Source organism: Bubalus bubalis, chromosome 18 (assembly GCF_019923935.1).
Source record: "Bubalus bubalis isolate 160015118507 breed Murrah chromosome 18, NDDB_SH_1, whole genome shotgun sequence".
NCBI classification, from domain to species: Eukaryota; Metazoa; Chordata; class Mammalia; order Artiodactyla; family Bovidae; genus Bubalus; species Bubalus bubalis.
In genome coordinates this window covers 23,600,262-23,622,574 of record NC_059174.1, presented here as the reverse complement: position 1 = coordinate 23,622,574, position 22,313 = coordinate 23,600,262, and the positions used below count along the sequence as shown (strand labels likewise).

Genomic DNA, 22,313 nt, shown 5'->3' with positions numbered 1-22,313 from the left:
TTATTTCTTATAGATAGTTATATATAATATTTATTGATAATGAAACACCAGTCAACAAGGGCTCAATGTTTTTCGACTCAGGGAGGCTGCTGTTGGAGTTTCCTGTGAGACTGGGAGGAGGGTGGTGTCCTGAGGACTGAGACTCATGGCTCCTTTCCCCACAGATCTGGAAACAGTGCGACTTGCACAGCCAGTCAACCCTGCAGCCCCAGGAGATGATCCGGGCTCCTCCTGGAGGCTTCTGAAGAGTCCCTTACCCAGTCATCTCCAGTCCCCGCAGTGGAGGTTTCTCATCCACCTTCTCCCAACAGGGCGTTTTAAGGAATGTACACAAGACTAGGGGCTGGCTGGGGACAGGGACTAGAGTTGATGACAGAGAGCACTGGCCTGGGGGCCGGGGCACAGGTTCTGGTCCCATTATATGGTCATCCTAGCTGTGAGACCCAGGAGGTCACAGCCCCTCTCTCGGTGTCAGCACTATAAACACTAGGATTTACTAAGATTCCACACGAAGAATTCTTTCATTCTTTTCTAATCATTAACTGAAGCTTAAGGTGATAAGACTTAAAATGTGTAATCAAGAAACCAAAAGTCCTTACCTCTGTAGGGTCTCCATATAAAACAAGAGTGAAAAAATTCTGTGAAGACAAAGACAGAGGTTGTGGTGAGGAGGCTTCCTGGGAGGAAAGCTGACCTCTGTGAGCTGTGCTGAAAGGTACCAAGTGCTCCCTCCTGGCGCCTCCGTGGCTGGGCTGAAAGGAAGTGGGCAGGACACCCTCCCCCGGGCACCAGCACAGGGAGCAGGTGTGGGATGGGGGAGGGGAGCTCTGCAGAGGACTGTTGGTGCCTGCCCTGCCCTCCACCCATTTTCTCTTCTTGTTCCTCCAGGCAACAACACCCCGATTTTCCTTTGGGGGAACCCCCTGTTCCCCACTCTCACTCCATGATTGCAGATATCTCTATGTGCCCTCAGATGCACCAAAATCCCTGAATACAGGGACTACTTCAGGGGTGGACATGTGCCCATGTCATTTCAATAGAGTTCATCCAAATTTTTGCTGCAATTGTTGGGAAATAGGGTTTCTAAGGAGATAATACGTAAGACTAGAGTACTGTTGCTGTCTTTAACCTCCCCAGGGGACAAATCTGAGAGTGATACCAACACTGAAAGGTAAAAGCTGAGGGATAGAGACAGTTTCTTAATAATAGCATATGTGCATCTGGATCCAGCCATGCCTGAAGCCATGGACTCCTAGACTTGTCAGTGAGTTACCTAAAGATTATGTTACAACATAGTCCTTTCTCAAGGCACTTTGAGATGAGTTTTCTTATCTTGCTTTAGATAATCCTGACTCATATAAGCTGACTGAAATTCAGCCCAGCCCACACTTCTCTTTGTTGTGAGCTTACCGAGACTGTGCTAGTTCTATTGTGATGCTGAAGCTAACAAGCCTGACCCTGTAAGGGGAAATCCCATTACGGAGCCCTCCATTATGTGTTGTAGGCCTGCAATCCAGGGGTGTGTGTGTGTGTGTGTGTGTAATGGGGAGACAAGATAATCCTGGAAACACTTCCACATGATCTCAGAAGATCTCAGAAGAATAACATGGACTCTTAGGTTCTCTGGGTTTTCCCAACGTCACCAAATCTCCCCCTAAATAAGGTGGATCTCTTGTGCCACATGGAGTTTTAGAAAGAAATTTATACCAGAAAACAGTTGTGTATTTATCTTTGAGCACAGTGGTCACCTTATTTGAGCCTGAGAAACCAAGATTCAAGGCTACTTTGGACTTAAACCATGGAAATAGAGCAGAGTCCAGTGCTGGAGTCTAGCCCCTGGGAGTCCAGGAGTAGTCGTCTCAGGATTCCAGGGTCCAGACAGAGAGAGTCCAGGTGCTCTGGCTACTCCAACAGTTCCCATTGGCTCTAAATGTGGTGTTCTCTGGGTATCTGTCATGCTGTAACCTCCTGTGATGACCCACCATCATAGCCATCAATCCCGAATGTCACCTTCTCTGTGAAGCAGCCCTGCTTGTTATAATGAATGCTTCCCCTCTCTGTACTCCCACCACACTTAATCCACTAAGTCTATGTGTGTCTTTCTCCTTGAATAGTTCCTTGTAAACAGCGACTATATCCAATTATGTCTGCATCACCCACTCTGTTACCTCCACCCATACACCTAGCAGAGGTGGATGGATGGATGGATGGGTGGATGGATAAATGGATGCGTGGATTGATGAAATTGATCACTATGTGCAGTATGGATGAACTGGGGGATTACTGGGCAGATGGATTATACCCAGCAGATTAGCTGATGGATGGTTCACTGATTTTACAGAGATGGGTAACAAAATAGATATATAGATGATTGGTAACAGACAAATGAATGTTACCGATGAATTGATATTGCACTGATGAAAAGATACTGATGAACTCTAATTCATCGATAGATGGACAGATGTATAATAGGATGATGAACGAACTGATGAATGGATGAACAGGTGGATGGATGAATGGGTAGATAAACAGTTATGACGGAACGATGACTGAGGCAGACATGCAGAGAACCTAGAAAACTGGGCTACCACTGGGTCATAACTGAGGTGGTCTTGAGATAAGGTGTGGCAAGCTTTCTGAAATTATTTCTTCTACATAACCCCATCCCTAAAATTCAAGGTGATAACTATCTCTGAGCATATGTAATGTTTAATTTCTTAAAAATATATCAGAAAGCAAGATTGGAAAAGGTAAGTTTTGATAAATATGAGGGGTCATTGTTCAGTTGTTCATTCTGTTATTCACTGTCTTTGGTAACATCTGAGATACTCAAAAAAAAAAAAAAAAAAAAAGAAAGAAGGAACATTCGCATTGAGATCCAGAGGCTGACACTGCTCTCTCCTGGGAGCTGAGAAACTGTCCCAGGTAGTTTTTCCAGGGCAAGAGGACTGAAGCTGAAATGATGAAGCCTGGGACCATGTTCCTAGGGTGGACGGCTTGTTTTTCCAAGAGAGTGGATGAACTTACCATCTTTTGTGTTACCTCCAAGAGCTCATCCTCTGTCTTCTGGCGCAGGCAGTGAACAAGGACAGCTGAGGTGATGGTTTTGCACCCAGCAAAGGCAGCAATTTGCTGTAGAGATCACAGGTGACAGCAGAATTCAAGAGCCATGCCTCTTCCCTCCATCAATACCGAAGTGTTCTGTCCCAACCTCCCTTTCTATAGGCAGTCCATGGTAGCAGTAGACACCCTAGACCAGTAGGTCCTGGGTCCAAGGCATGCCGGTTATACTCCTCAGCCTCTGCTGCTTTATCTCTGTTAAACAAGGTGGGCATAATGATCTCAAAGCTGAACATCTAAATAGAGGCAGCACGGAGGGGCTGCTTAAGAGCATGGAATCCAAAATCCCACTTTCTAATCTCAAATCTTGACTCATCCAATTAATAGCCATTTGACCTCAGGCCAGTCAGTTGCAAATTGCAGCCAGAGGGGAAGATGCAGAAGAGAAGTCAGGCGCCACAATGACGGGGCCCTGGAGAGTGTGCACGGGCTGCCCAGAGCCTGGTCCAGTGTCTGACATACATCAGAGCTCAGTAGGTATTTGGTGGAAAAATAAAAAGGCACAGGAAGAAGTAGAAGAGAGAGAAACAATGAGAGTGCAAAATAAGAGTGTCAGATTCTCCATTCTTTGATTTCTTGTCTTGTTTGATAGCAAAATCCAGTCCCATCTCTGAGACCTTTCTTTCCTTTAAATGAGCTCCCCCTTTTGGACCTAAGCCTGATTAATGGGCATCTGCTGTTAATATCCTAAAATTCTGAAAACATTCTCAAAAATTCTAAAAATTCATGGGGCCCCTTCTCTCCCTTTTCTATTTACCAGTCCCTTCAGTCAGTGCTGCCCCCAGTGCTCTCCAAATCAGCTCTCGCAGCCTGATCAAAACGCTCTGTGTCACTGACTCCAAGGCACACTCCTCAGCAGAGCCTCTGTGTTGCTCACCCTTCCTAGTCTTCCTAACACTCACCAAATAAAGCCACAGTCCTCACCAGGTCCTATGCACTATGGCCCTGCCATGGTCCCATGCGCAGCTCTCTCCAGGTTTCCTCTGAAATTTCTGCTCTGCCCACATCAGCCTTCTTCAGTCTCTCAAGACTTTTGCTCCTGCCACGGGACATTTGCGCAGACTGTTCCTGCTTCCTGGATATTCCTTGCTTGCCAAGTAATTTACTGCTTACCCTTCTCATCTCAACTTGTTGATCATTTATTTTTTTTCAGGAAGCCTTTCCTGATAACCTCCCCTGTACCATGGATGAAGGGCTCCTTTTGGGTTCTGTTATGACATTGGATACCTTCCGTTATTGCTCTAGGTACAATTGACATTTTATAACTGGTAAAATTATGTAATCATCAATCTCCCTCCTTCTTGAGAATAGAATCTAGGTATCAGGTTATCCCCAAACTATCTGTTGCATGAATCAATGAAGCCATGAAGACTTCTCAGGCACCCGCCTCGTCACAAAGTCTCCAGGGAGAAGCCACTCCAAGCCACCATAGTGTAAACGAGTTCACTTGATCTCAGACCTCAAGTGAGATAATACACGATGGCACACATTCGGGGCAGCACCCACCTGGCACACTTTGGGATGTGTGTTCAGTGGAAAGTGCACGGGGCTGGCAGACCAGAGTCATGAGCCTGTGTCCAGCCCTGCCCTCCTCACTTACTGACCTTGGCTAGGCTCTTGTACTTCAGCTCTCTGCCCCAGTTTGCTCAGTGGTAGAACTGGGAGGTGGGCTGAGGTATGTCCTTGCCCTCCTGTTCAGCCATTTCTCACATCTATGCTTTTCTGAGGATGCCAGCCAGACTGAACTCTAAGAAAGGGCCCTGACAACTCCAGGAGGGCAGTACATGGTGTGCAGGCAGTCCAGCATGAGACCTACCTCAGCTGCAACCTTCGAGTCCCTCTTGACCAGGGCGGAAGTGAGGGCCACGCCCGGCCCGGTGGAAGAGATTCCTGGCCAGGGGGGATAACACCTGCAGGACCGTGTTGAGAAGGGAGTTTATGCTCAGGGAGGAAGGGGGTTTGTTCTTGAAGAGCCACACCCATCCACACCCCTGTCCTGGACTGCTCCCTTGGAGGCCTGGGCCTGGTTCTGTGAGAAAACCTCAGCTGGAGGGAGGCAGGAGCAGAGTGAGGGACAGAACAGGCGGTGAGTGGCGCCCACTAACTGTAACAATCAACAGTATCTGAGGGCAGCTTAGCAACTCCTAGCAACACTTTAGTAGCACAGTTCTCATGGCAACTATACTCAAGTAAGAATTAATTAAAAACATAAAGGTGAAGAAAAATTTTTAAATGGCTGGGGAAATATAAAATAAATAAAGAAAATAAAGGCACAGTTCTGACTTCCTGTTTCCATTACTCAGAATTTATCCTAAGGAAAATGAGCCTGGAGGTACACAACAATTTTTAATAATGCTCATGTTGTTTATAATAGTAAAAATTGGAAACAACCCAAGGTTTCAATATTATGAGACTGGATAAACAACATATTTTTCATTCTTAGGATGAAATAACTTGACTATACATACAAAAAATGAAAGACTGTTTAATGCTCAGAGAAATATTTATGTCATTTCATAATGCTAGGGAAAGTTTGTCTTTAAAAATTTCTAACTAGGGCCTCCCGTGTGGTCCAATGGTTAAGAATCCACCTTCTAATGCAGGAGATATGGGTACAATCCCTAGTCTGGGAAGATCCCACATGCCATGGAGCATCTAAGCCCATATGCCACAGCTACTGAAGCCCTTGCACCTAGAACTGAGCTCCGCAACAAGGCATGGTGCTGAGACGCCCCCACACTCAAACAAAGAGTGTGTAGCAATGAAGACCCAGCACAGCAAATATTTTCAAAAAGGAATTATAAAAGTTCTGGTTATATTCATAGATGGATAGACAGATAAACAGGGTGAATTATGGAGAAAAACTAGAAAAATACAGCTCAACATGAGTATCCAAGGATAATAGAATTGCAAATGATTTTTTTTTCTTTGAGATTTTCTGTACTTTTCATTTTTTCCACTTCATGAAGCATAAAAACATTTTCCTCTGAATGTTCAACTGTGAAATCAATATAAGTTTTTAAAATGCAGTAATAGGGACTTTCCTGGTGATCCAATGGTTAAGATTCCAAGCTCCCAATGCAGGGGGCTCAAGTTTGATCCCGGATTGGAGAACTAAGATCCCACATGCAAAGCGGCCAAAAAAAAAAAAAAAAAAGAGGCACTAATAGCGCTAACCCTCTGCTCAAATGTGAGATAACTGGAGTGTTTCCCACAGCCCCCAGCACCTTCTAATCTGGCTTTCCAGCTTTGCTTCCCTTGGTGTCTCCCCCATTCCCATTCCCCACACCACACTCCCAGGTCCTGTCTGTGTCCATTGTCGCCTGTCCCATCCCCCATCCCTCCTCTTCTTCTCCTTCTCCCCAGCCCAGCTCCATCCCTCAGCCCCAGAGACTGCTGCCCTCCCTCCTGGGCATGGACAAGCCCCCAGAGCCTTCAGAAGGGGCCCCCAACCTGTTCCTAGTGCTCGCGTCTCCCTGAACTGTAGGCCTGGCTTCAAGTCAGACAAGGACACCCAGACCAACCTCATGGTTGGCTCCTCTGATTAATCATTTACACCCACCCCTAATCTCAAGAGAAGTGAGGCGAGTCCTAACGTTAAAATGATTAAGAAGGAGAGGATGAGCTCAACCGACACAGGACAGCAAGAGAGTGTCTGTCGCAGCTGTGGCTGCAGCTACGGCCCCGGAGGCTGAGCTGAGCCCTGAGCTTCCTGGGGGCCAAGGGGAGTCTGGCCATTAACTCTCCACCATCTGATGCTGCACAGAGTCGGGTCAGCCTTGAATCCAGATCTTGGAAGTAAAGGTCCCAGGACTAGATGGGCTGGTCTGCAAGTGGTCCCATCAGCAGCCACATCAAGGCCAGTTAGACTTACAAGAATGGAGACACATTCCCCTCCTGCTGACTCTCCAAAGATGGTCACAGAGCCTGGATCCCCTCCAAAGTTGGCAATGTTCTCCTGGACCCAGTGCAGCGCGGCCACCTGGTCCAAGTGACCCCAGTTCCCCGGGCTGTGCTCGTCCCCTGTGCTGTGAGTAAGAGAACAGGGTGGGGTTGGGAGCAGAGATGTCCCGGCAGGGCCCTGAGGACCAGAGATGGGGCTGGGGGTCCAGGGGAGCCTTCTGGGAAGGACTGGGCTTCCACAGCCCTGACACGGGCTCTTCACTTTCCTGCTGTCCTGCTCTGCTACAGGGCTCTACAGAGCCATCCTTCATCTACTGATTGAGCATTTGCTATGGTCCGGGTGAAACCGAGTCACGTGGTAGAGGAGAGGCCGGGGGGAGAGGAAGTGGGGCAAGTACGTGCAGTTACTGTCCCTGGGAGCAGACACGGGCCATGGGGGAAGAGCTGAGGGGTCTCTGTGAAGGGGACACATCCTGGGACACGACTCCCCTGGGACAACCCTCCTCAGCCCACAGGTCTTTCCAGGGAGGTGACCACCCCTCCCCCGGCCCACCCCCAGCATCTCAGGGTAGGAGGTCCTGGCGCCAGTGCATTAGGGAAAAGCTCAGTAACTGCCTGCTGGAAACCTGGTTCCTGTCCCCACAGAATCCACGCAGGAGACTCAAGCCTTCACTCACACATGTGCCAAATTTCAGAAGGAAATGGGGTGCATGGCCCAACGCTCCTCCAAGTAGATGTACCCCTGGAGTCAGATGCTCCTTACCACCTCCCAGTTCCAGGCACCTGTTCCTTCACCTACAAGACTTCATGGAACTCCCACATGAGTCTACCCCTTCTTTACTTCCCCAGGAGGAAAGATGTGTGAGCCTCTAAGTGCTGTGCTGCATGGTAACTGTCATCTTTAAGTGACTGCAACATGCCAGGCAGCACAGTGAAAACGAGATCAGCAGTTCAGATGAGATGACAACTGGGTGGGCTTGGTAGGAATAATAGGAGTGTGTCAGGGAGATTAGGTGTTTTATGTGTAAGAGCTCAGAAGTAAGTGCACCAGGGTGGCTGGGGAATGAGAAGGTAGGTGGAGCCCAATTAGGAGGGGACTCAGATGTCTTAGTAGGGAGCCTAGCAAGGAGCCCCTTGAGGGCTTGCATGACCAGAGGGCTTACATGACCAGAGTGGGGTCCTAGCACCCCCACCCTGGGGGCAATGTGCCACCAGGAGAGTCCAGGGTCTTACCTGAAGAATCCCCAGATGCCCAGGCGGTACTGAATGGTCACCACCACCACGTTTTCATGGGCAGAGAGGACCAGCCCATCATAGGTTGATGCCCCGCCCACCATGAGACCTCCTCCGTGGATCCACACCATCACCTGGACGGGGAGGATGCAACCACAGGGTTACAGGAAGCAGAGCTGGGGAAGACCTCAGAGACAGGTTTGGTCACCTACCCATTCTCCAGCTGCAGCCCAGGCCACCACCCCACTCAGGGCACCCTGGCTGCCCCTGCCTGTCTCCCCTGCCCCAGTGCCACCTGCGCTCAGCGCTCTTCTTGCTGAGAACATCATCATGGGAACAGCCAAGGCTCGAGCATCATATCCTCCCCAGCACTCCCACCACCCTCACTCCTGGACCCCTCACTCCTGGACCCATCATACAGCTCAGTCCACTCTGCATGAAGCCCTTGGTTTGAAGCTTGTTTCAGCTTCATCTTAGTTACCTTTTGTGTGGTGAATTCAACTTCTCAAGTGAATGGATGATCGTGTTACGAAGCACACACCGAGGCTGGTACCTCTTCTTAATATGACTTCCTGCTATTCTACTTCCTCCTCTGCTCCCCAAATCTCACCCATCCTCCAAAGCCCAGCCTAAAACCACCTCCTCCAAAAAGCCTTCAACCATTTGATGAATATGATCTGAAAACCTACTAGGTGCCAGGGACTTTGGGAAGAATTGAGGATGAGAGAGGACATGAAAATTCATAAAACACTGCCCTGAATTTAAGGCGTTCACATAACAAGAAAGTGATAATGACTAAAATTATAAAAATTTGGTTAATAAAAAACAAAAGAATTCATTTACAAATTATATGCTAAGAATGGTTGTATGTAATAAAAATAAATCACCCATTTGAGAGGGACTCTTAATTGTCCCATTTCATAGACAGGTGACCACGCAGCTAATAGACGGTAGAGACAGGACTTGAACCCAAGCAGTCTGGCTCCAGAGTCCACATGTTGAGCCACTCAGCACACAGAAACCAATGGTTATGGCACAGCAGGGTGGCTGTTGGGGCAGAAGAATTCCTTCCCTACAACTCTAACTAATGAATCAGGATGACTTGCCTCATGTTCTGACCCAGACACTGCCATAAACTTGATATTTGTTACTGAAACCTCATGTGTGATTATCCCCGATTTGAGGAAACACCTAGTAAAAGGCAGAACAAAGATTTACACCCAGACCCTACAGATCCAGAGCCTGTGTCCACACTAGAGGTTCTCCAGCCTCAGGTTCCCAGAGCCCCTGCTCCTCCGACACCTCTGATCCCTGCCTGCCTCCGGGTGGAGGGACTGAGTTTGCAGTCATCTCTGAGTCCAGGCTGAGCCAGGGGCTGGTCAGCAGTGATTTGCTGAAGAGGCCAGTCCAGCTAGGTGCAGATCCTCCAAGCCAGGGGCTATGTGGTCATGGTTTTCCCTTCCCTCTTCTCCGAACCCCCACTTCTAGCTATGTGTATGGGTACACTCAGTATGTAATAGTGGAAATGAATGAATGAACAGTCATCCTCACCTCTTTGAGCTTCTAGTCAGAAGTTCACAGACACCTTTCTCTACATCTGGGCACCATGCCAGGGGTGTTCCTGGGCGATGGCTGGGTGTTCTCTCCCCTGTCTATACCCCCAGTGACCGCTCCTTTTCCAGCAGACCTGCCCCAAAGTCCAGCCTGAGTCTAGAAGTCGGTCATCTATCTGGGCGTCATGTATTTTGGAAATGTTGACTCACTGGGTCATCAGCTTGGGCAAAAGACAATCAGGAAGTGAATTTAGCTACAAGAAAATCTTGATAGCTGGCAAAGGCAAAGGAAAATACATCTTTGTTGCTCCAGGCTCTGCCCCCCAAGCTGTGACACCAAGTCACAGGAAGCTGTCAGAGAGGGCCTCTGTGTGCTGAGGAAAGGCCACACACAGGCTCCGTGCTAGCGCGTGTCAGAGCGCTCCCGCTGTTCCGGGAGCCCCGTGCTCCAGTCCTGCCAACCCTACTCTGTGACCGCTCCTTCCCCTCACTGGGCCTCAGTTTCTCTGTCTGTAAAGGAAGGGTTGGCTTGTTGGCTTATCTCCGAGATTGCTTCCAGCTCTAACTTTATGGAAATGACGTTTTACCCTCTCTGGGTATCAGATTCCTAATCTAGCAATTAAGAGTCATCCTTCTTGTCCATCTATTAGCATGAGAGACCCAAGAAAAATGAAAATGTGCATTACAGATGGGCAGCAATCTCCCCCAGGGGCCCTACTCTGGCCGAGGGGAAACAGAGGTGTGGGCAACCTGTGCTCCCTGATGTCAGGTTTGGCTGTGGTGCACAAGAAAGCCCTGGGGCCCCAGAAGACCCTTGGCCCAAGACACCCCCCACCCAACACTGCCTTCATCCCCTTTCAGTCTACACCAGCCTTGCCCAGTGGTTCCCACCGCTTACTGGCAGCCTGCTTCTCTTCGTCAAGTCAGCAGGGGTGTATATATTTAGGTAAAGACAGTCTTCGGAAAACGTGAGACTAATGTTCTCCTTTCTGTTGGTAAAGAGATCCGAGAGCAACTGTGCCCCCACTGGGTCTTGGGAGCACCTGCGAGGGGCAAGGAGAGAGAAGAAATCTTGAGGTTCAATCAGAGCTGACCAAGGAGATGTCTCTTGTGGTCATCAAAGGCCTTGGGCTGGCAGCTTCAGGCCAGTAAATAGAGTTGTTCTTACCATACCTGGGGCATGCGATGGGGATCCACAGGCTCAACAAGGTTTCCCAGGACCACGTACAGTCAGACCTGACCCTCTTCCCTCCCTAGGCCTCTGGAATGCTCGGGATCAAGGAAGGAGGCTGCCCTATGTGCTGATGGGCGTGTTCAGTTCAGTTTAGTCACTCAGTCGTGCCCAACTCTTTGCAACCCCATGGACTGCAGCATGCCAGGCCTCCCTGTTGCTGCTGCTGCTGCTAAGTCACTTCAGTCATGTCCGACTCTGTGCAACCCCATAGATGGCAGGCCACCAGGTTCCCCCGTCCCTGGGATTCTCCAGGCAAGAACACTGGAGTGGGTTGCCATTTCCTTCTCCAATGCATGAAAGTGAAAAATGAAAGTGAAGTCGCTCAGTTGTGTCCGACTCTTAGCGACTCCATGGACTGCAGCCTACCAGGCTCCTCTGCCCATGGGTTTTTCCAGGCAAAAGTACTGGAGTACGTTGCCACTGACTTCTCAGCCAGGCCTCCCTGTCCATCACCAACTCTCAGAGTCTACCCAAACTCATGTCCGTTGAGTCAGTGATGCCATCCAACCATCTCATCCTCTGTTGTCCCCTTCTCTGCCTGCCTTCTATCTTTCTCAGCATCAGGGTCTTTTCAAATGAGTCAGTTCTTTGCATCAAGTGGCCAAAATATTGGAGTTTCAGCTTCACCATCAGTCCTTTCAGTGAACACCCAGGACTGATCTCCTTTAGGATGGACTGGTTGGATTTCCTTGCAGTCCAAGGGACTCAAGAGTCTTCTCCAACACCACAGTTCAAAAGCATCAGTTCTTCAGTGATCAGCTTTCTTTAGAGTCCATCTCTCACATCCATACATGACCACTGGAAAAACCATAGCCTTGACTAGACAGACCTTTGTTGGCAAAGTAATGTCTCTGCTTTTGAATATGCTGTCTAGGTTTGTCATAACTTTCCTTCCAAGGAGTAAGCGTCTTTTAATTTCATGGCTGCAGTCACCATTTGCAGTGATTTAGGAGCCCCAAAAATAAAGCCAGCCACTGTTTCCACTGTTTCCCCATCTACTTGCCATGAAGTGATGGGGCTGGATGCCATGATCTTCATTTTCTGAAAGTTGAGCTTTAAGCCAACTTTTTCACTCTTCTCTTTCACTTTCCTCAAGAGATTCTTTAGTTCCTCTTCACTTTCTGCCATAAGGGTGGTGCCATCTGCATATCTGAGGTTATTGATATTTCTCCCAGCAATCTTGATTCCAGCTTGTGCTTCATCCAGCCCAGCGTTTCTCATGATGTACTCTGCATATAAGTTAAATAAGCACGGTGACAATATATAGCCTTGATGTACTCCTTTTCCTACTTGGAACCAGTCTGTTGTTCCATGTCCAGTGCTAACTATTGCTTCCTGACCTGCATACAAATTTCTCAAGACACAGGTCTGGTGGTCTGGTATTCCCATCTCTTTCAGAATTTTCCACAGTTTATTGTGATCCACACAGTCAAAGGCTTTGGCATAGTCAAGAAAGCGAAAATAGATGTTTTTCTGGAACTCTCTTGCTTTTTAGCAGATGTTGGCAATTTGATCTCTGGTTCCTCTGCCTTTTCAAAAACAGGCTTAAACATCTGGAAGTTCATGGTTCATGTATTGCTGAAGCCTGGCTTGGAGAATTTTGAGGATTACTTTGCTAGTGTGTGAGATGAGTGCAATTGTGTGGTAGTTTGAGCTTTCTTTGGCATTGCCTTTCTTTGGGATTGGAATGAAAACTGACCTTTTCCAGTCCTACGGCCTCTGCTGAATTTTCCAAATTTGCTGGCATATTGAGTGTAGCACTTTCATAGCATCATCTTTTAGGATTTGAAATAGCTCAACTGTAATTTCATCACCTCCACCAAATTTGTTTGTAGTGATGCTTCCTAAGACCCACTTGACTTCACATTCCAGGATGTTTGGCTCTAGGTGAGTGATCACACCATCATGATTATCTGAGTCATGAAGATCTTTTTTGTACAGTTCTTCTGTGAATCCTTGCCACCTCTTCTTAATATTTTCCGCTTCTGTTAGGGCCATACCAATTCTGTCCTATATTGAGCCCTTCTTTGCATGAAATGTTCCCTTGGTGTCTCTAATTTTCTTGAAGAGATCTCTAGTCTTTCCCATTCTACTATTTCCCTCTATTTCTTTGCACTGATCACTGAAGAATGTTTCTCATCTCTCCTTGCTATCCTTTGGAACTCTGCATTCAAATGGGTATATCTTTCCTCTTCTCCTTTGCTTTTCACTTCTCTTCTTTTCACAATTATTTGTAAGGTCTCCTCAGACAGCCATTTTGCTTTTTTGCATTTCTTTTTCATTTCATTTTTTATTTTTACCCCAAGGTCAGGAGCAGTGGCCATGAGGAGATTCCCCACCTCCAAGGTAAGAGAAACCCCAGTAAGACAGTAGGCACTGAGAGAGGGCATCAGAGGGCAGACAGACTGAAACCACAATCACAGAAAACTCTCCAACCTGATCACATGGACCACCGCCTTGTCTAACTCGATGAAACTAAGCCATGCTGTGTCGGGCCTCCAAAGATGGATGAGTCATGGTGGAGAGTTCTGACAAAATGTGGTCCACTGGAGAAGGGAATGGCAAACTATTTCAGTATTCTTGCCTTGAGAAGCCCATGAACAGTATGAAAAGGCAAAAAAAAAATTGGACACAAAAATGAACTCCCCAGGTCAGTAGGTGCCCAATATGCTGCTGGACATCAGTGAAGTAACTCCAGAAATAATGAAGGGACGGAGCCAAAGCAAAACAACACCCAGTTGTGGATGTGACTGGTGATAGAAGCAAGGTCCAATGCTGTAAAGAGCAATAGTGCATAGGAACCTGGAATGTTAGGTCCATGAATCAAGGCAAATTGGAAGTGGTCAAATAGGAGATGGCAAGAATGAACGTTAACATTCTAGAAATCAGTAAACTAAAATATAGAACTGAAATTGGTGAATTTAACTCAGATGACCATTATATCTGCTACCGTGGGCAGCAATTCCTTAGAAGAAATGGAGTAGCTATCATAGTCAACAAGAGTCCAAAATGCAGTACTTGGATGCAATCTCAAAAACAACAGAATGATCTATTTGTTTCCAAGGCAAACCATTCAATATCACAGTAATCCAAGTCTATGCCCCGACCAGTAACACTGAAGAAGCTGAAGTTGAACAGTTCTACGAAGATCTACAAGATCTTTTAGAACTAACACTCAAAAAATATGTCCTTTTCATTATAGAGGACTGGAATGCAACAGTTGGAATCAAGAAACACCTGGAATAACAGGCAAATTTGGCCTTGGAGTACAGAATGAAGCAGGGCAAAGGCTAATAGAGTGTTGCCAAGAGAACGCACTGGTCATAGCAAACACCCTCTTCCAACAACACAAGAGAAGGTTCTACACATGGACATCACCAGATGGCCAACACCAAAATCAGCTTGATTATATTTTTTGCAGCCAAAGATGGATAAGTTCTATACAGTCAGCAAAAACAAGACTGGGAGCTGACTGTGGCTCAGATCATGAACTCCTTATTGCCAAATTCAGACTTAAATTGAAGAAAGTGGGGAAATCCAATAGACCATTCAGGTATGATCTAAATCAAATCCTGCATGATTGTACAGTGGAAGTGAGAAATAGATTTAAGGGACTACATCTGATAGACAGAGTGCCTGATGAACTATGGACGGATGTTTGTGACATTGTACAGGAGACAGGGAGCAAGACCATCCCCAAGAAAAATAAATGCAAAAAGGCAAAATGGCGGTCCAGGGAGGCCTTACAAATAGCTGTGAAGAGAAGAGATGCGAAAAGCAAAGGAGAAAAGATGGGCATGAGAAAGGACCATTTCCTGCATCCCTGGGTCCACACCAGTGCTGTATGATGCCCGCTGTAGAGTGCCCATATTCTGCCCACAGGGAAACAGGAGACTTCCAGAAACCAGGACAAATCAATCAAATGGCAGATATTTAGGGTCTACAACAGATCAGGGGTCAAATATTTGTGGGGCAGCATTAGAACTGCATCCTAGCCCTGCCTCTTCCTGATATGCTGTGTTTCCTTGGGCAAATGCCTTGCCTGTTCTGGACCCGAATCTCTCTGGTGTAAGTGAGGGGAGGATTTCTGTAAGGATTTTGCAGCAGGGACATGCTAAAATTCTGTCAGCAACTCATCACAGGCTGGAACTACAGGTTGCCATCACAGGATATCTAAAATATGCAACATGTGGCTTCCCTGGTGGTCCAGTGATTAAGAATCTGCCTGCCAATGCAGGGGACATGAGTTTGATCCCTAATTGGGGAACTAATTACAGCTGTCAAGTGGCAGAGTCAGAGCTCCAAAGAGAACCTCCTGATTTACATCCTGGGGGAGCTTTCCCTATATGACCAAGACAAGGGGGTATAGTATTCATAAAAGAAGAAATTCAACATTTAATATAGGGAAACAGAGTCAATCTCACTAATATTCAAATCAATGCAGAATAAAAAAATAATTTTATAATGACTGTTCAGTATCCAAAAGCCATTTTTAATTGCCCCAAGCATTGCCAAAAATTCAGCTAATGGAGGTTTTCATATATTAGTTAAATGGGTGCAGTTGGAATATTTCTGAAGGGAAATTTTTAAAAATATTCCAACTCCAAAGTATCATATCTTGGAACTTAACCCAAAAATACTTATGAACATGCAGGAAGATTTAGCTACAAGATGTTCAACAGAGTGCTACTTATATTATCAAAAACATCAACAACAATGAAGAATCTCAAATATGAGATGAGGTAAAGAAATTGTGATTCAATACCAAATGTAATAGAGTGACCAAAAATCACATTGTGATATTTAATGATACAGAATGATGTTCATGATATACTTGCATGAACAAAACAGGCATCTAAGTTATCTGTATGGTGTAATATGATCCTGTGATATAAGAAGAAATATGCATTTGATCTTCGGCCAGCTTCACTGAATAGCTGTTAAAACCCTTGTATCAGTCATTTCCTGAGTGGTATTACTATTGGGTGAATGAGGTGATTTGTGGACCATACCTAAGAGCAGGAACCGGTTGCCAGAGAAAAAATCACAAAATTAGAGGGTAGGAACCTTCTATCACAACCTCCTGAACTCTGGAAAGGGGAGATGGAATGGAGGGAAATGAATCACCAATTATTTCAATCACTATGCCCATATAATGAAGATTCCATGAAAACTCAAAAAGACAGGTTCAGAGATTGTCCTGGCAAAACAGAAGGCTTTTTTTCTGAATTGTGTGGCATGTGAGATCTTACTTCCCTGACCAGGGATTGAATCTGTTGCAGTAGAAGGGCAGATTCTTAACCCCTGGACAACCAGGGAGGCCATCGTGCTGGGTCCTCTGTCAGGGACCTCACCTTACGGATCTCTTCATTTGGCTTGTGGTTTGTATCCTACAATATCCTTCATAATGAACTGGTAATCTAGTGGGGAAACTAGTTTGTTGAGTTCTGTGAGCTGCTCTGGTAAATTACTAGAACCCAGGAAGGGGGTCACAGGAACTTCTGAATTATAGCCAGCTGGTCAGACACACAGGTGACAACTTGGAATTGGCATTTGAAGTAGAGGGAGGTTATGTGGGACTGAGCCCTTCACGGATGGAATCTGATGCTATCTCTGGCAAAACCCCGACAGAATTAGTCGAATTGTTGTGCACCATATGGTGTGCAAGAATTGCTTTTTGATGTGGGAAACACACACACACACTAGAAATGGGTAGGGAAAATTATGTGATTCCATTTTAAGGGAGAAAGTGTGCAGCAGGTAAAAGACTGGAAAAATAGAATCTAAACTATGAATAGCAGTTCTTGCTAGGTGGTGGGACTGTGTAGTTTTCATTTTCTCAACTTTACTCACCTGTACTTCCACACTTTAAAAAAATTACTTAATTTTATTTATTAATATTTGGCTGCACCAGGTCTTCGTCGTGGCATGTGGGATTTTTCAGTTGCAGCACAGGAACTCGTAGTTGCGGCACTTGGAATCTAGTTCCCTGACCACAGATTGAGCCCACGCCCTCTACATTGGGAGCATGGAGTCTTAGCCACTGGACTACCAAGGAGGTTCCCTCACTTTTATGTAATAAGTATGTACTACTTACTACTTGTAATCAGGAAAGAAAAAGAATGAACGTTTTTTAAAAGAAAGGGAAGATGGAAGGGAGTAAGGACAGTAGAGAAGAGAAGAAAGGAAAAGAATGTAGCAAGACGCAGGGCCCTGGAAATAATTAGAAATCTCTTGCTGAGATAAATAATATGTGACTCAAAGCTTGCAGACATCCGAGATGCCTTGGGAAGCAGCTGAGCGTCTTCTTTACCCAACTTGGCCAGCTAACCAGAAAACATCAGCAATGGTTCTGCTTATGCCAAGGGAGCAAGACACACTTGGGAGCTGAGAACTTGTGCAATCAACACCCCAAAGCACTACCACCCACACATCTCCTGACCCACCTTACTCCCCACTATGGTGAAGTTCAAGAAGGAAAATAAATAGAATTGTGAAAATTAATAAAGGGAAACCTCACTAAAATGAAATGCAGAGATCAGGAGGGGCAGTTCTCAGGAACATAGCACTTCACCTCAATACAGATTTCATTAGGTAGAGACAGACTTGGCACCTCTGGCTGGAAGTGACAGGACTTTACTATGAGAAAGATTAACTCTTCCCTTGGCAACAGCTCAGCCAATGAGAGACTGTCGTTCCTCAGCCAGTTAAAAGCCACTACATAACAAACTCCCAGTTTCCTCCAGTGGACTTTTTGTTTGTAACAGTGCCTCCTACCTTCCCGTTGGCCTCTATAAGAGAAAATCCTTTGTTTTACTTGACTTGCATGTGGTTTGCCATAGTTGCATATCCACGATGGCAGTTCTTTGCAGCTCTCAAATAAACCCCTGGTTCTGCTGGAAAAAATCTGGTTGTTTTCTTGTTTTAGATTAACAGAATCATTACTTTTGAAACCTTTCACCTGCTCCACTTTCTATTTTTTCCCACAGCACTTATCATATTCTGATACATTACATAATCTATGTATCATACATTACATAATCTATGTTTCAGTTTGCATAGTTCTTACTATCTGTCTGCCCCAGCTACAGTGCAAGCTCCATGAAGGTGGGATCTTTGTTCTGGTCACTAATGGATTCCAGGAAACTAGAAGATACCTGGGAAAGTTGCTCAATAAATATTAGTTGGATAAAGGGCTCTAGAAAGCTATGAGAGTTCTGGAAGGTTGATAAGGATCTGCAATATCTTGAAGATTCCAGGACGAAGTATGAGCCACTCATAGGACTGCCTTGGCTCCTTCCTGCATCCCTTTGAGACTAACATCCCCACTGAAAAATGCAAAAGCCACACCCCTGACTTACATGGGAGGGTGAGAGGTGGTATTCTTCACGAAGGTCCATGGTTCTGCAGGCTGCGGCGGAGCAAACCTCAAGGATCCAAGAGGAGGCTTGGCAAAAGGGACTCCCAGGAAAACGGCCACAGGCTGAGCAAATCCTTTTAAGCTGACATGTTTCCCCAGGACTTTGCCCTGAGCGGTGTCCACGACAGGCGACGAAGGCGGCAGCCCTGCTGGACATCGGGAGGAAGTGAGGACTCGTCAGTGGTGACGGTGAACTGGAGTCTGCGTGGATTTTGTTACCTTTCTCACGTGATCTTTAATGTCCTCTCAACTCTCTAAGCCTCAGTTTCTTCTTATATGAGAGAGGGTGAAGCTAACTGTCCTTCCTAACTCACAGGGATATCTGAAGGAATGAATTGCAGTTGGAGGTGTAACAGCATCACATCAGACACAAACGCATGAAGAAGAGCTGCTGGGAATGAAGATGGCACTCAGTCTCCACACTTAGGAGCCTCTGGAATCAACCACCCGCTGGATCCCGGCCGTGAGCTGCACGTTGGATGAGAGGATGAGCAAGAGGCGGCTGCTCTTCTCAGACATCTGCCCTTACGTGGAGAATGAGCACACGCATACCTGACCCTCCTGTGGGGACAAGTGGTCCCTGTCCTGGGAGAATTACTGATTAAGGTCCCATAGGAGACAGAAGAGGGAGCGAGGCCCTCTGACTGCTGGCTTCATGGAAGCCGTGACCTCGCATCTGGGACTTGCAGTGGTGGAAGAGAGGGTATAAAGGTATAAAGAGAGACGAGATTGTGCAGAGGGGAGGCTCTGAGACAGCAAAGCACAAGGCCTGCCTGAGGAAGAGCTATGGGTCTTCCTCATGACTCCAGGAAGAGTCATGGGCGTGGAGCATGATCCTGGAAGGTTCAAGGCTGGGAGAGTCCCAAATACCAGGCCAACCATTCTGGCATTATTTAGGGGGTAAGAGCAACAGAGAACTGTCCTGGAGTAAGAGAGAGACAATCAGCTTGAAGAGGCTCCTTCCGATGACTCTGAGCAGGGTCATCACAGGGAGCGAGACTTGGGGTCACATTCTGTGTCCCATTCCCGTGAGCAGGCGGTTTTTTCTCACTGAGCTCAAATGTGTCTCTTGCACTTGCCAGGTCAGGCCTGGTCCTTCCTGCTTGGGGACATCCTGCACTTTCACGAGGCAGGTGGTCTTAGTATGACCCCTGTTCATGCTTGTCCCTCAAGTCCTCTCTTGTCTATCTTCAACACCTGCATCCTAACAGGAAATGATTTCCAGGCTCTCTCCCTCCCAATTTAGATACAGACGAAAGGCCAACCTCTGTCTCAAAGTGTGTGGCCAGAACAGAGAAGAATAACCCAGATCTGGTTTATGGACACATCCAAAGACAGCCTTCAAGAGAGATGAAGTGGACAGACGCCCGACTGGCAAGAGTGAAAATGTGGGTGTTGGGTTGAGAGGCACAGGCAATGATGGTGACAGCGGAGGTTGACACTTGTGTTACGTGTCTGTGCATAGAGCACTCGCTATGTACCACGTGGGGACCCTAATCAGAAAAACCTGGCTAGGGAGACACCATTATGTCCATTTTAGAGATGAGGTAACCGAGGAAATGGAGGAAGCCAGTACGGACTTTCTAAAGGTGGTAATTGTATGGACCTGCCCGGGTAAACCAGCTGTAAGGGGATAATCAGCTTCTAATGTGCTTCTTATTCAGTGCTTCCCCTTGGTTCTGGGCCTCTCACAGTGTCACAGAGCCAGGAGGAAGACAAAACCCAGTGGAGGCTGGGCTGTCAGAGCACTGATGGCCAGAGCACTAGCTCTGGACTCAGGAGACAGAGAGAATTCACAATGTGATTTTCCAGCTGACCTTGGCATGTACATTTCCCTCCCTGAGCCTCAGTTTTTCCATCTATAAAATGGTGCAGATGCATCTGAGGTCCCTTGCTACATTCTTGTCTTAACCATGTCCTCTATGTTCTGTATTCTTATGCTTTGACACCTGCAGCCTTGCTGATTCTGGGGGGACTGCCCTTCCCAGAGTTAACCAATCCCTGGAGATAGGAACAAACTTCCCCTTCCAGCCTGCTGTAGCCTGAACCCCAATCCCCTTCTTAGTCAGGCCCTCTATTGAGTCACTATCACCCTGCCCCAATCACTCCATTGCAAAATACCTGAAAACTGTGCACACCCCCTAACCTGCTGACATTTCTACCTTGGAACTCCCAAACCTGCTTATCCTGTCTCACCTCTGCCTTTGCCATCAGCGACCAAGATAAAGGCCTTAATCCCAATTTCTTTTTATTGCCTCTGCCTAGAGACCCACCCCTGTCTTCATAACCTGCACCACCATGGTAAGGCCATGCCCTCTTCTTCAGGGAAATGTGTCTTAATCGTCTTTTCAGTGGCAGTTGGCTCCTTAGCCTGCAGCTGCTGCTGCTGCTAAGTCGCTTCAGTCGTGTCTGACTCTGTGCAACCCCATAGACGGCAGCCCACCAGGCTCCCCCGTCCCTGGGATTCTCCAGGCAAGAACACTGGAGTGGGTTGCCATTTCCTTCTCCAATGCATGAAAGTGAAAAGCGGAAGTGAAGTCGCTCAGTTGTGTCTGACTCTTAGCGACCCCATGGACTGCAGCCCACCAAGCTCCTCCGTCCATGGGATTTTCCAGGCAAGAGTACTGGAGTGGGGTGCCATTGCCTTCTCTGGCTCCTTACCCTACTTGCCAATATAGGTAGATGTAAGAGACGTGGGTTCAACCGCTGGGTTGGGAAGATCCCCTGGAGTAGGAAATGGCAACCCATTCCAGAATTCTTGCCTGGAGAATCCCATGACAGAGGAGCCGGGAGGGCTACAGTCTATAGCGTTTCACAGAGTCTGACATGACTGAAGGGACTTAGATACACACTCCTGATCTGTGGGCCCCAGGATACCCCAAACTTTCTGTTAATACACTGTCTTTGAAAACAGCTCCGTTATCTCTTTTTTCACTTTCTCTATTTCAGGCACCCTTTAGAAGCAACAGCCCATTTCCGACTCACAGCAGCCCACTGAGGTACACACAGTTGTCAGCCCCATTTTCGAAATGCAAAACCAAGGCCCAGAAAAGGGACATAACTTGTCTAAGAACACACAGCTACTAAGTGCTGAGCCGCGATGGCAACCCACACCGCTGTCTCCAGAGCCGGTATTAATATTCTCGTAAAGGCTTCCTGGGTGGCTCAGTGGAAAGATTCCACCTGCAGTGCAGGAGACGCGGGCTCCATCCCTGGGTGCAGAAGATCCCCTGAAGAAGGAAACAGCAAGGCATTCCAATATTCTTCCCTCCGAAATCCCATAGAGAGATGAGCCTGGCGGGCTCAATGGGGTCGCAAAAGAGTCAGACAGGACTTAGCCAAAAAAAACAAAGACCCCTTCCAGGATTCTGGTAAGGACCTGCTCCATATCTGTATTAACAATCAAGAGGGAAAGACATGGAGGAGCTCGCCAAAGTCCTTGGAGGGATGTGGGAGGTGAGCTTGTTGTCTTCCTCTGGAGTGGTGGCCCGCAGCCGAGTCTAGGGTGTGCTCGGTCCCCTGTGTCTCCTGCTGAGAAACACGAGCTGCGCTACCCATCCAAGTTCACAGAGCCCGTGCTGCTGCAGAGCCTGGCCTGTCACTACTTTGTCCCGTGCACATCTCCTCCCCCATGTTCCCCAAAAGGATTTCCAAAGAAGCCCTGGCTATCTGCATTCAGGAGGACTCACCCCAAGCTGTGAAAGTAGAGATGGAGGTCAGAACCAGCGCAAAGAGCCACATCGTGGAAAGACAGCTGCTCCTGTGTCCACAGGTCTCTGCCCTGCTCAGAGGGCTGTTTCACTCTGGGACCCAAGCTCACTCCGCAAGCTCCCACCCCAGCAGCTCAATA

The 22,313-nt window shown here is 47.2% G+C and overlaps 1 protein-coding gene across 1 annotated transcript in view; it reads right to left on the bottom strand.

Annotated features, from left to right (window-relative positions):
• The window catches only part of LOC102402768 (liver carboxylesterase-like), a 32,346-nt gene extending 10,033 nt beyond the window's left edge, over positions 1-22,313 (bottom strand). The window contains 9 exon segments of the mRNA XM_025268687.2: positions 600-638; positions 3,028-3,132; positions 4,937-4,991; positions 4,993-5,030; positions 6,995-7,148; positions 8,257-8,390; positions 10,708-10,852; positions 18,405-18,609; positions 22,153-22,313. Of these exon segments, the coding sequence (XP_025124472.1) occupies positions 600-638; positions 3,028-3,132; positions 4,937-4,991; positions 4,993-5,030; positions 6,995-7,148; positions 8,257-8,390; positions 10,708-10,852; positions 18,405-18,609; positions 22,153-22,204 (927 nt within the window). The 5' untranslated portion in view covers positions 22,205-22,313.